Source organism: Perna viridis, chromosome 7 (genome assembly GCF_037379345.1).
Source record: "Perna viridis isolate PV_CMFRI_1.1 ecotype Kerala chromosome 7, ASM3737934v1, whole genome shotgun sequence".
In the NCBI taxonomy this organism is placed as follows: domain Eukaryota; kingdom Metazoa; phylum Mollusca; class Bivalvia; order Mytilida; family Mytilidae; genus Perna; species Perna viridis.
Window position 1 is genome coordinate 5,941,316 of NC_142451.1, and position 13,593 is coordinate 5,954,908.

General features: G+C 33.6%; 2 protein-coding genes across 6 annotated transcripts in view; one reads left to right on the forward strand and one right to left on the reverse strand.

Annotated features, from left to right (window-relative positions):
* LOC148611082 (uncharacterized) overlaps positions 1-13,593 on the reverse strand; it is a 46,715-nt gene that overhangs the window by 20,151 nt on the left and 12,971 nt on the right. For 2 of the 4 annotated variants that reach the window (XM_088591215.1, XM_088591216.1), the window contains exons 2-3: positions 2,243-2,550; positions 1,000-1,104 (exon numbers count right to left, since the gene is read on the reverse strand). In XM_088591215.1, coding sequence (XP_088447341.1) covers positions 1,000-1,104; positions 2,243-2,550 — 413 coding nt within the window. Of the gene's footprint in view, positions 1-999; positions 1,105-2,242; positions 2,551-3,231; positions 3,370-13,593 lie in introns of those variants that run through there. The other 2 variants (XM_088591218.1, XM_088591217.1) reach the window with 2 other exon arrangements.
* LOC148611083 (uncharacterized) overlaps positions 5,700-13,593 on the forward strand; it is a 31,790-nt gene continuing 23,896 nt past the window's right edge. The window contains exon 1 of one of the 2 annotated variants that reach the window (XM_088591204.1): positions 5,700-5,785. The gene's annotated coding sequence lies outside the window, so the exon portion shown is untranslated. Of the gene's footprint in view, positions 5,786-9,416; positions 9,574-13,593 lie in introns of those variants that run through there. The other variant, XM_088591203.1, reaches the window with a different exon arrangement.

Consider the following 13,593-nt stretch of genomic DNA (forward strand, 5'->3'; position numbering starts at 1 on the left):
ATTTATAACTGCTTTACTTGAAAAAAATAAATTTGTAGTGATATTTATATGTAAAAATCTATTTTTGTATAAAATTATAATTAAAATCTTATGTACATATAGTCTTATCAATGAATATTTATTTAAAAATTCCATGGATAAAAAGAATTTTAATTGCAATGTTGGGAACCAAAAGAATTTTTCAATTATCTTTACAAATGAAAAAGTTATGATGATTTAAAGCTGATACCCTATGCCACTCAATGGATTTTTTGCCAACCAAAACCAAATCACAGGTAAGTGATGATATCACGAAGAACTCTCCAATACTTTTCTTGTAGAGCTCATTATTCTGAACATTTTTGTCATTTACAGTAGACCTCTATCTGTAACGTTTTGTGACATATTGGCAAAAAACTGCAAAAAAATCACCAAAAATACCTGTTTTTGGGCTATAACATCAAAACACTACATCAAAAGTTTTAATTGATATAAAGTTTTACTAACAGGGAATGACTCAAGATTTCAGGTTAGGTGGCACGTAAATACACCAATTTCCAAGTGGAGCAAAGCCAAAAAAAATTGTCTAGAGTATATTTTCTAGTAAATCATAAATTCATGCAAAAAGTAAACCTTTTTTTCAATAATTGAATTAAATTGGGGGTAGGTAAAATGTAAATTCAAGAATTTATTCAAAAATATACAAGTTTTCCATCATTTTTAGGAGTAAACATTACTTCTGCCCATTGTAAATCCACCACTGGCACATATAGAGCCATGACTAAAGTAGCAAATTCATAGAAGCTGTAGGTTTTCATACTTTTTATGCAATACACTCATAATCAATACAAACTTTGTTCATTTTTTACCTACTTGTACAACTGAAACTAGTATAAAAGAGCTGTATATTTTGTTCATTACAAAAAATATTTAGAATGGACATTTGTTATCTAGATGGAACTGCTAGAAAGAAACAATGTATCCAACTGACATGGATTTGGTTATAAAGATTCTACATACCTTTTCTTCATGTAACTGAAGAACAAGGTCTCTAATTTCACTTATTTTCCCTTCCAACTCAAGCTTCTTATTTTCAAGTTCTACAAATCTGTTACAATCTTTTTCCTGTATGTACACAAAAATAAAATATAAAAAATGGTATACATGTATAATTGACATAGCAAATTTAATTGGAGTTTAACCTGAAAGGGAAAGACCACCTTTGCATTAAGTTAGGCTCATGTACTCATGTAAACAAAAATAAATAACCTTTAATGCAAAATGCACTTTTATAAAATGCTCAAGACTATGCAAAGTTTGAACTCCTTGAAATATAAATGGATAGCCATCTTGCAGAACTCTCCTATCTGAAGGAGGATTATAGCCAGATTTTATCGATTTTTACCGAAAGCTTCCGATTGGCTCGTGACATCACCAAGTCGGTTTGGTACTGATACAAGTACTGCAAATAATATGTAAACAAAGAATATTGCGTAACTATTTCTACAATCATGTTTATCTAATCACCAAAACACGATGACTTGTCAAGCTTACGATTGCAAGAATGATAAAAGAGAAATGTTCTTAAGTTTTTTTATTAGCAACACGAACATTCTTCGGAAGTAGCTGTAAGATTTTCCTTACAAATACTAGTCATCTAGCTGCAAATCCGTTGTTCGTCAATAATGTCTGACATTTGCTTACATGTTGTGCCTCATTCTCTTCTATTTATTTTGGGTTGAAATTATAGGGGGAAAGTCCCAAATTTGCGATTTCTTAGGACATCATAATCAATTACCTATTTACTTTCACTTGACAAACCGACTTAGTGACGTCACAGTTCAACCAATCATGGTGGCGCCCATGCGTGGGAAATTCCAATTTCCTAATTATAAATCTAAATTAATTAAGAAAAGAAAATTATTTTGTTTCAATTTAATTTTCATGAATATTGAACAGGTTAGTTTCAATATTTATGACTTGCACAATAAATATGGTCTTCTCCTTTAACTGTCATTCATTTTTCATGTATTTAATTACCCTCATCCTCTATTTATATATTTTTTTACGGAAGAAAAACCTACATTAGTGGAAATCAAGTGGTATAAGATATGGGGTGCTTGGTGAAAAAACAACTTGGGATAAAAAAAGTGCATGATCAATATCTATTTAAATTCTTCATAGTGTTAAAATAATTGAAATAATACATGTACTTGAGGGGAACAATCCCTTTATCATATTTAAAGCATAATTCACACCTTACCAACTTATCCACATCGAAGTTATGAAGATTTCTAGCTGCCAACTCCGACTTAAGCTGGTTTTTATCCTGTAATCTCTTTTCAATGCCTAAATCAAGCTCAACCGGAATATTTGTCTGTTTTATTTTGGTTTCCCTCTTAGTAAACAAAGCTGACTTTCTAGATTTTTGTGCTGCTGTGGTACTGTACAGTCTAGAATTCATATTTTTGCGCTTTATTACTTTCAAATAATGCTGACACAGGGAATTTTGACACAAATAAAGCAATCTTCTAACAGCTTGCATTTTCCGTTTTATACAACTAGATCTTGCTAAAAATAAAAAATAATATAGTGTTTAAATCACAATAAATTTTCTTGACATGCACTCCTGGTGATTTTTTTTACAAATGTACCCTGATGTCATTGAACTTGTCCTTAACATGTATAGAATAAGTCCTTAAACCATTCTAGTACTACCCTTCAGATCATCTGGTAGTTTCACCATTATAAATCTAAAATATAGGGTTATGAAATTAAAAATTTTCTTTTGACCACATATAATGTCCAAAACAGTTGTATTGGGTCTAGAATAACCCACTAAAAAATTCTGGCTGGATAGCTACTGGTCAAGAAGTAGATCTCACCGGCAAGTAATTCTCGCCAACTATTTTTCCTCCAATGATTCTCATTAAGGAACAAAATTTCAGTGAGCAAATTGGCGAGAATTGCATTGGTCTGGGAAATGGCGGGATGTACATGCTCTGACTTTGTCCATCAATCAATCTACATACAAAAAAATCATGAGCCTTAAATCATACGAGTGAATACTATTAACAGTTCTAAAACAAGGGAACACTATTTGAAGGTTTAATTTACACCATTTGTTTGATTCACACACACACACACACTGAAACAAGCGCCTGTGCGTCCGAAGGTGTAAGAATCTCCACAAGATCAGTGCTGAAAGTTGTATACATATGCAGTATAATTTTTGTATATAAAATTATAAACCTTGAAAAAATATAGTGCAATGGACGTTGCACTATCATAAAGTATATTCAAACATTCAGATTCGTGGATTTTTACTCTATAAACGTTTGTGGTAATGTCACTTTTGCTTTTCACAATGGGCGCAGACATTTTAGTTCAAATAGGGTCAAACCATTTGATTGGTTTATTTTCTCCATAAAGTTACTGACCGGCTAAATTCAAATGTACCAGGTTGCATATCACCCGACAACAAGGTAAAATATTTTGGTCTATATGGTTATTAAATGGTTATTTTCATATTAATCCTGTATTATGTCCAAGTACAGTCGTATTGGGTTGAGATCACTTGTATTGGCCCGAGGCGAAGCCGAAGGCCAATACAAGTGGTCAAGATTAATATGAAAATAACCATTTTATGATCCCTTTATTAACTGATGACTTAAAATAACAGGAGTTTTCTGTACAAACCTTTAAATACAGCTCAGTATGACATATTTCCTAGTGAAGACTGTAACACTCCAGATCTCTTGATGCATTTATTCACCCCAACTGTTCTTTTCTATATAGATCTATATTAATATACCAAGTTTGCTGATACCTTCTCAAATTAGGTTTTTAATGCATTCTTTAGCTTTTCCCACGATTTTTATTAATGTGTAGATCATTATACAGTTTTGATTTTTTGTGTGTTAATGTGTTTTTTTTTCACATATAGAACTTAGCCATAAAGTGGTCCCTTTATGAAACATACATGTAGATCAATAAAATGTATGAAAAAAAGACATTTTTTTTTTAAATTGTCAAGGAATTGACTGAAAAAAAAAACAAAGGACAAATCTACATGGTAAATCAGATTTTTTTCGAACAAATAAATCTGAACAATAACAATTAACATATTACAATTAACGTTCATTGTTAAAATACATGTATTTAAATTTCTTCATTTGAAGAACTTGAGAACAAGAACTCCTGTGAATTTGCTAAGAGTAACAAATTGAATTGAGTTCGACAAGTTTAACTTTTATACAGGGCCAGAATTAATACAGGGCATGTGCCCTGTATTAAATTAATACAGGGCAATTGCCCTGTATAAATTATGGTTGCTAAAACCTCCTGTTGTATTAAAGGGGCAATTTACATTGTATTTTAACTCATCAGTTAATAAATTTGTTTATAACTGGTTTGACGAGTACAGGATGAAGGTTAATGAACTGAATTCAAAGTAGTGAAAAGAAAAGTCCGTATATGACAACCAGGGTACACATCAATAATATTAGAGGTGGGTAAATTGTCATCACACGAACAGAACATTGTGATTTTTATGGAGAAGTATGAGGAATTTTATTTCATGTTCGTCATGGATTTTAAGCCGGCTAGATTATTTCTGATCGACTTTTTATTTTGACTCTCTAGATAGACCCTCCAGGTCCACCTTATATTTTTATTTTATTTAGTTACCGTACAATCCTGGAATATCACTCACCCTCCTCCGATGATGACACCATTTATTCCTCCGTAATTTTGATTTTCATAAACTCTGGTCCAGTCATATTTTATTTCAAATATTATCCTACCCCAAATAAAAGTTCAATTGTTGTTTTGCTTTCTTATGCTGCATTAGACAGGTTCTGGTAAATATTTAAAGTCAGATTAGTAGACACAAATATGAACCTTTGAAACTTTAGGTTATCTTATGACCCAAATCTAACTTTACTTAACGTGAGCACTTTCAGCGAAGAGAATACCACCGTTTCAATTTGGCTTGAATTATTAAGTCCATTTAGAGAAACCAAACAATAATTGTATTCCTTCAAGCATTTTTATATGATACCCGACCTTTCTATAAAATTTAAGTTATAATATGTCCGTTTCTCAGGCATTGTATGGTAGTTATACACCCAAGAAATTTTATCAAATCCATTGAGCGGATTCAGTGGAGTTGCACTTACAACATATGTGGACAGACGAGCGCGTGGAAGGATATACAGACAAATACCCGGATAAAATTCATCAATTAAAATCACCAGCAATATTTGACATATTTGAATTGCCAACTTCATTTATATCACAATGTAATCTAAAACAATCCGCTGAACATCAATATTTTTAATTATCAAATCGTTTGAGTCTATTTGCTAATAGCTAAAGGCTATTCTTATATGTTAGCATTTTCATTTCAATCTCCAAATAAAACAAATCTATAAATGTTGAATCAATTCGCAAAATTATAAAATATAGTTGCCACTAATACGTTTGGCACTTCTACAATTAAATGTTAACTGAGAACTTCATAAATTATAGATTGAGTTGAATGTTTTTGGAGGACATGCCATCCAATGAAGAAGACACACGAGGAACTATTGATCCTATCTTGCAGTTGAACTAAGCCACGATGCCTTATGACGCTGCCATATATAAATGTATACCTATGCTCCCAGGAGTACATACAGAATAACAATAATCTAATCCATCGATTTTATTTTAATTAGGTGGACCAGGTTTTACTGACAAGCTGTAAAATTGGTTATAGTTGTGCATATATTGATCAATACGGATGCTACACACCTGTCACCAGGTAAACATTATCATTATCATCCATCAATCATGATTTTTTTCTCGATTAGATAGATATTTATAATCGATAGGGTGTTTGTTTAATAATCAAAGACTGATGTCACCTTAATTTTATGTCTAAAACGGAAGCTATCATTTCCGAAGATTACAACTTCAGAGTGATCGATTACTATAGCTATTTCAAAGAGATATAGCGGAATGAATTTTGCGAGGACAATATTAAAGAATAACTGTAAATCGAAGCGTACTTGAAGAGTTTTTTAAGATACACTGTAGCCCATGTACATAGACAAGGGGAAAACTTGATTGATCCTTCCCATTTTCTAAAACATGAGCAATGCATTGATAGATCAGAAGGAGGGTTTCGGGTTTGGAACACCCTTTTTGTTCATTTTTTTATTTGCAAAATTGAGCCCATTAAAAGAGCAAATAATATCCGGGACCCCTTTTATTAATTTCTGGATCGGACCCGTCCCTTTTATCAATTTTTGGATCCACCTCTGCGAAAGCTATTTGATAATCCCACACTTTATTACAAGCACATTTCTGCCATTAATACAAATTTTGTCCTATTCATAAACACAACTAATTTTCATATAGAATTTTCAATGACCCCAAACAAGCTTCGTTTAATTGTACAAAAAGGTTGCTCTCACTATGGATAAATGTATTGGAAAGCTACAAGCAGCTTGGCTGAGGTATGTTTATTCGATGGATGTTTACAATTTCGCGAGAATACTTGCTCTAGACATATTCCGGACAGATAAAAAATGAGCAATGACTCTCCTGTGAAATCAAACTTAAGTTTCATTTTCAAGCGTAATGAAAATTAGTCACTTGAGATCTTTTAAACATTTAAAGTTTGGTTACGTTCTACAATGGAAAAGTACGGGATAATTCCCCGCCATAATTTTTACACTATAACCAGTCAAATAGTATTTCATAATACAAAGCAGATACAGGAAGATTTGTTTCTAGGATGTATCAAATGTGTTTGAACAGTTTAATTGGTTGTCTTGAGATATGATAAATCATCCTCTGTCTGATTTTTAGATAGATCCACAATTAACAATGAGTTCCACATGGACGATTACATATATTTTTTTTTTTTTACATTTCGTAAAACATTCACTTAATGAATGTATTCAATTTCTGATTAGTTTATACGCTATAACCTAATTTGGGTCCGTTTACGCTGAATAATCCGCGAAGCTTGTTTGGGGTCATTGAAAATTCTACATGAAAATTAGTTGTGTTTATGAATAAGACAAAATTTGTATTAATGTTAGAAATGTCGTGCTTGTAATAAAGTGTGGGGTTATCAAATCGCTTTCGCAGAGGTGGATCCGCGAAGCGGATTATGTTTCAGCGTAAACGGACCCAAATTAGGTTATAGCGTATAAACTAATCAATAATTGAATATATTCATTATATTTTAATTAAAAATTAAAAAATATGTATGAAATATCCATCACTTTTATTAACACTGAGTAATTCTAATAAACAAATTGGCCGCCATTTTAAAATCAGCGACAAGACGCTGTCATTTCATCACTGGGAAATGTTCAGTTATTTTCCAAAGTTGAAGACACAGTTATTAAAGCAGGAATTTGACATAAACCCGGCGGACATAAAGTTTCAAGGTTGTAATGTGACTGAAAATGTTGTTTCGGATGTTGACAAACAAAAAGTAGTTCCTTAAAAGGTGGGCGTGGCCTAAATAGCAAGTTAGTTTATACAATTGAAACAATGTTGATTTTTGTCAACAAACCAATCAAATGGCAGGATTCTCATCAAATTCAAATATCTAGTAATAAGTATTCCGAGTGAACTGCACCCGGGACAAAAACGATATCACCTAGTCAACGTTGACATTGATACCACGGGTGCTGACGGATCAGAATCTGAATCTGATGGAAACCATGCATATAAAAAACTCCCCTGTGTGAGATGGTATTGGAGGGGTATATCCTCGAACATTTGCTATTGGGTTGTAGACTTTTTACCGACCCACCCTTCGCATACACCTTGCAGAACATTTATTGGATAAGAATATTTTTGTTCTTGAAAATAACAAAAAAGGAACTTTAATTTCTGTTAAATCTGAAACCTAATATAGAAGAAGGGCGACGTTGAATGTTGAATGATGATTAGTTGATGCGCTATGCAATTGGGAATAGTGGCACGTATAAAAAAAAAGAGCAATAGACATATGTAGTCGTAGTTAGAATAGAAACCAAATTTACCTTTAAGCATGTACATGAAATACAAACTCTTTTTCTCCTCCAAAATGAATGTACATAATATTGTTTGTGTTTGCCCTGTATTGTATTGTAAGTGATGTGACGTTTAAATGTTCTTTATATTCCTTTTTCTTTTATCTTCGAATTATTTTCCAATGTTGGCACAGAATGTTACACGATACTGCACCCCTGTAATTTTTAACTGAACAATATGTCACAAAATGTATTTAAAAACTAAATCATTTAACCTATAGTCCAGAATTCGACATTAATTAATGAGTGTTGACTAATTCTCCTGTATATTTTTTATTGTATTCAAGTTGACAATTCCCAAATATTCCAAATTTAACTCGTAATATACGTTCATCTGTTACAAAAAAAAATATATTTAGCGTTTTATGGAAACTAGGTTCAATGATCGCTAACCTTTTATTTGAATCTTGTAAAAACGTTACTACAATCTTCAATCTTCAATTTTTGTTATAATGTAATAAAACATTTGAAATGTAGAAGAGAAGCAAACGTAATCAGGCCCGAATCCAAGGACTAGCGTCCCGGGCGTACGCCCCCTAAATCGGTAAGAAATTTTTTTTATCACAAGTTTCACCTCATAATATTTTTTGCCTTGCTTTGCACTGCATTGAATTCAATTAACGCCCCCAAACTCAAATCCATGATCATCTCTTGGTAATATAAACATTACAAAAAATGGGGGTCGATTGCCAGTTTCATACGTTATGCCACAGCTTGCCGAAACTACGCAGACTTTTTGTATCTCTCTAGAACTCTAACAAATAGGCTTCTGGAATAGGGTTATGTTGCTACAAGATTGAAGTCATCACTACAGAAGTTTTATGGTCGTCACCATGAACTCGTGGATCGTTATGGGGTATCCATCTGCACCATGAAAACTGATTTATTCAACGGGTCAGAGTTTTCCTTTCCTCGTTTGTCTACCCCGGACTTGACTTTTTGTGAGCAACTCGGCGGGTGTTTCTAGAAAAAAGCAGAAAAGCAGAGGACGCTTACCATACCGGTGCACCTGGTCCATGCTCCCAGTTTTTAGTGGAGTACGAGTTGCTTATTTGCTTTGGTTATTTTGTATGTAAGATTTTATTTACTTTATGTTCTTTGTTGTGTATGTCTGTTTTCCATGTCTGGTCTTTGTCCCTGGATTACATTCTTTTGATTACCGCTATAAGCTTGGTTCCCTTGATTACTCTTCCAATGCATTGTACATACCTTTTAAAATTGAGTTGAGTTTCCAATGTTTTAAAGTTCAAGTCTTATCTTGTCACAAAGTCCAGGGTATTTTCTTACCATATATTGATCTGAAGGTGCTAAATTATTTATTGCTTTTGTTGGGAGAATATCATATTTCACTTCTTTAGTTTTATTCCCTACATAATAATAATATAACATAACTGGCGAGAACACGACGATCACTCGATCAATACCATAACGGAATATACATATACATACATAGGTAGATAAACACAAATGGATAGCTTGTAGTATATAGCACAGGTGAATAAGACGTGTAAAGGTAAGTTTTGTTTCGTTATATTTATGAAATGTATCTCATCTTAATGTATTTTTTTACTGATTACAGCAGCGAAAATTGAAAGAAAAACTCTTCAACTTCGTGTTATCCCTTTTTGTGTGTATACGTATTTATCTGTTGATCGTTCGTGTTTTCAAGTAAAACTCTTCCATTTGTCTTTGCTATAATTTTGTTATTGATTCGAATGTTGCCTCAAATCATTGTTTGTTCAACATCAGCCACGTGGTTGTAAAAACAAACAAACAAATAATACAATTGTTAGTAAAACTACATTTGTAATATGTAATGTATTGACTGTGTATACTAATACAGCAAGTTAAAACCTATAAAAAGCTACTTAGAAGGGTCTACACATATTTGATCAAATGTCCTATATATGGAACTTGTTTACTAGTAAAGACACACAAAAAAAGAACAATGCACGCTACACGGCCGTAAGAAAGAACTGATACAAAAGCTGTTACCCAGAAACTTTAAATATATGTGGAAATTTTTTATAGAAAAAAAACATTACAAGTTCATACTCAAATGGAAGTACCATATCTCTCAAATTCTATTTTTATTGGTAGAACATTCTTCCAAATGCGCGATTGTTGCCTGAAATGTATTTGAATTGTTTTCTGATACCAGAAGAGAAAACATTCATTTATCAAGTTATTTAATTAGGTGCACCAAAGTGACATATATAATAATGTGTTACCGTAGTCTTTCCTTTCCTTGACATTAAGAGATGTACGTGGTTATATTCCGTGACAGTGAATTTAGGCAACCCACTTTAAGTGGGTATGGGTACGCTTAACCCGTGCGTAACCATATATCGGCTTTTATATGATCAGAGAGTTGGTGTGCATGAATTTTCGTTTTCAATTCGTTGGTTGTCTGTTTTCCATGTCTGGTCTTTGTACCTGGATTGTATTCTTTTGATTTCCGCTAGAATCTTGGTTCCCTTGATTACTCTTTCAACTGCATTTTTTTTTCAGTTCGTGTTCGTAGAAACCTTTCAAACCTAAATGAGAACATTTATTTTCTATATGATAGACACGATATCCCTGTAGATACCCCTCAAGTACATGTAAATAATTTAGCTTCAAGCAACCTGCTCATGTTTCTACATCCAACTTCGTTAAGCTAGATAGAATAAGGAAAAAAAATCCGATCATATGAAAGCAAAGGTTATGATATGAGAATTACATGTTACACGGTAAAGTGAAACATTCAGAGAGAAAAGTATATTTTTTCATATTTTTTTCAAATAGTTGAGTACTTGACTTAGAAGCCAGTTATATATGCAACTGACATATTTCATCATGGGTAATATGTCACGTATTTAAACTTTGTATAACTTAAATTTACCAATTTAAGGCTAATTTGACTAGGGAATATTGAAATAATGATGATTTGGTCATTCAACGATAATTTTTAAATTGCTACATGTAAATTGAAGGTCGTTAAAGTTTGAACACACAATGCCTTCATTGGTATGGCCAGTTTGTGTGTGTTTTTTTATCTAAACTACGATGAAATTACCGGGGTAACTGGTTAGGAGCATATTTAAGGCCCATATCGTCTACGAGTTCGCAATAGTTTGCATGGTATTTAGGCTAGGAACAGTTTGTGTCAATTCTGAGTAGCAGTTTTTTTGTGATGCGATGTCAGAAACTCCTCTTACCACCAAGCCCCGTGCAGGTCCGGGTGTCACAAAAATAGGCCTGTAGCAGCGCTAAGCTTGTCGTAAAAGGCGACTAAATAGTGCTCAGGAACCTAGCCCGGGGCTAGGCGCTCTGCCCACAGAGCAACTGGGTTGTGTGCCCCAGGTGGTGGAATGGGGTACCCCTGGTGTGTGGCATGCTAGGATTGTCAGGCTATAATACGGAAAACCTGACCCCAAACCATAGTGGTGCACCGTGTTGGGAAAGATGCCACGTTCCTCCACGTTAAAGAACCCTACTGTGGTATTCGATAGGAGTAGGAACCTTTGCGTTCCGCCACAGGAGGCTAAATTGCCCGACCTTACCCATCCCTCCCTTTTTCTAGTGGCAATCAAAAGTTGCCGACCCTATTATCCTTGTGTCCCATCCCATTTTTCATTTTCATCATCATTTCATGTTCATTTTGTCATCCATTTCATGTTCATCGTGTGAATATAGCTGAAATACTGCTGCATGGACGTTAAACCCCAACAATCAATCAATCAATCTTACCACCAATAATAACCAAATTACACATTAGAGACAACGATTTCTTCAGTGTATTGTATCATTCCTACGACTATGCGTTCATATTTGTATGTTTGTATGTTTCATACATGACCTTATGATATACACAAATACCTTGAAGCTGTGTATATGTTTGCGTGCATGTCAATGCACGGTACGCTTAAAGTACGTTAAACTTAGTGCAAATACTAGAAGTTAAAATGCAGTTTATGTATGCAAGAGACACCAGTACTACACACAAACAAACAAGAACAGAGCCCGGTTTCAGAAACAAAAATCTTAAGTTGAGATGTTCCTAAAATCCTTGAATTTTTCCTCAAATATTCATTTTTTAGCAATCTGATTGATCGAAATTTCATATGAGGAAATATTTGTGAAAATCCTCAATTTGAGATTTTTTATGAAACCCTGGCCAGATATGGTATATAGCCTATTGTTTCTTTTTAAGTATTTGTTTGTGGTCTATGTAAGGTAGTAGTTGAGATACTTAATGTTCCAAGGACACGCAGTGGCAGAAATTTAACATCATAGTTTCTGTTGTGTTGCAAATATTAAGCGGACTTCAATATATCGTAACGCTTGTTTGTTATTAGAATGCACGTTTAAGATTCAAGGTGTAGTTTCACTTAAAGACACTTCGCAAGTCACGCTCTAATACAACCCGTTCTAAAAGCAAGTCTACAGACATATATCTAATTCTAGTAGTTGAAAGTATGAAGCCATTCCTTTACTTTTAATACCATATCATTGGTCAGCTTGGAGAGACGCCTGTTAACAGGGCTGAAATATTGCTACTCGGGCGTTAAACCCCATCAATCAATCAATCAATTAGTTCTGTCTGTGGTGCATTTTTTGCCGTTTTTTAAATGCTGAAAGATACAAATTAAAATTTTGACTTCCCATTTGCAACTTTTTATAAGACAGTGGAGCGTTCGAATAGATTACCAGGGGCGGATCCAGGATTTTAGGTTGGGGGGGGGGGGGGGCCGCACAGTTAAAATTTGATTAAGTTAATTTTTTTTTAATATTCTTCTAGAATAGGTGCAATGTAGATATCTTTTGTGCTAAAATTTGCGAGAAATTAAAGTTTTAATCTAAAACCGCCTAAATCTACCCCTGATTACCCATGCTTTGCAAATTTTAGGGGGGGGGCACGCCCGCCACGCCCCTGATTACAGTGGAGCGTTCGGATAGATTACAGTGGATCCCAATATCTTGCATAGAAACAAAGTCGCTATTTCAAAGTCTCCTCTGACTTATAACCGCTTCCCTATTTACACTGGATCGCTCAGCTAGCTAACAGGATGTGTAACACATTTAGAAGAAACACTTCTGTCATACCCAGTACAGAACATTGAAAAAATAGTTTAGTGAGTAGTGTCTTGTTTAATGCACAGGAGCTTGAGTTCATGGTTTTATCCTTAAAAAGTTGTACCAAAATCCGGTTCAAAAGATTTTTATTTACATTTTACTATCCATGGAAAGAATTAAGATATTTTAGTGTATGACAAAGGATATCATAATTAAAAAGTTAGAACACCATTTTAGTACAATTTTTGGCCATTGTGTGGATCTAGCCCATGAATTCAAGTCCCTGTGTCGTGGAGAGTAGTTAATCAGGAGTTTGTTGAGGAGATGAGGAAGGAGTTTAGCTTGCATATTACAAAATGAAAAGAAGTAACTAATCTGACTTTTCATTCTAAAAAGATCACCGAAGACTTAAAACAAAATCTCCATTACCGGATTTTTTGCTTATAATAAGAAGAGTAATCTATAATACAGGATA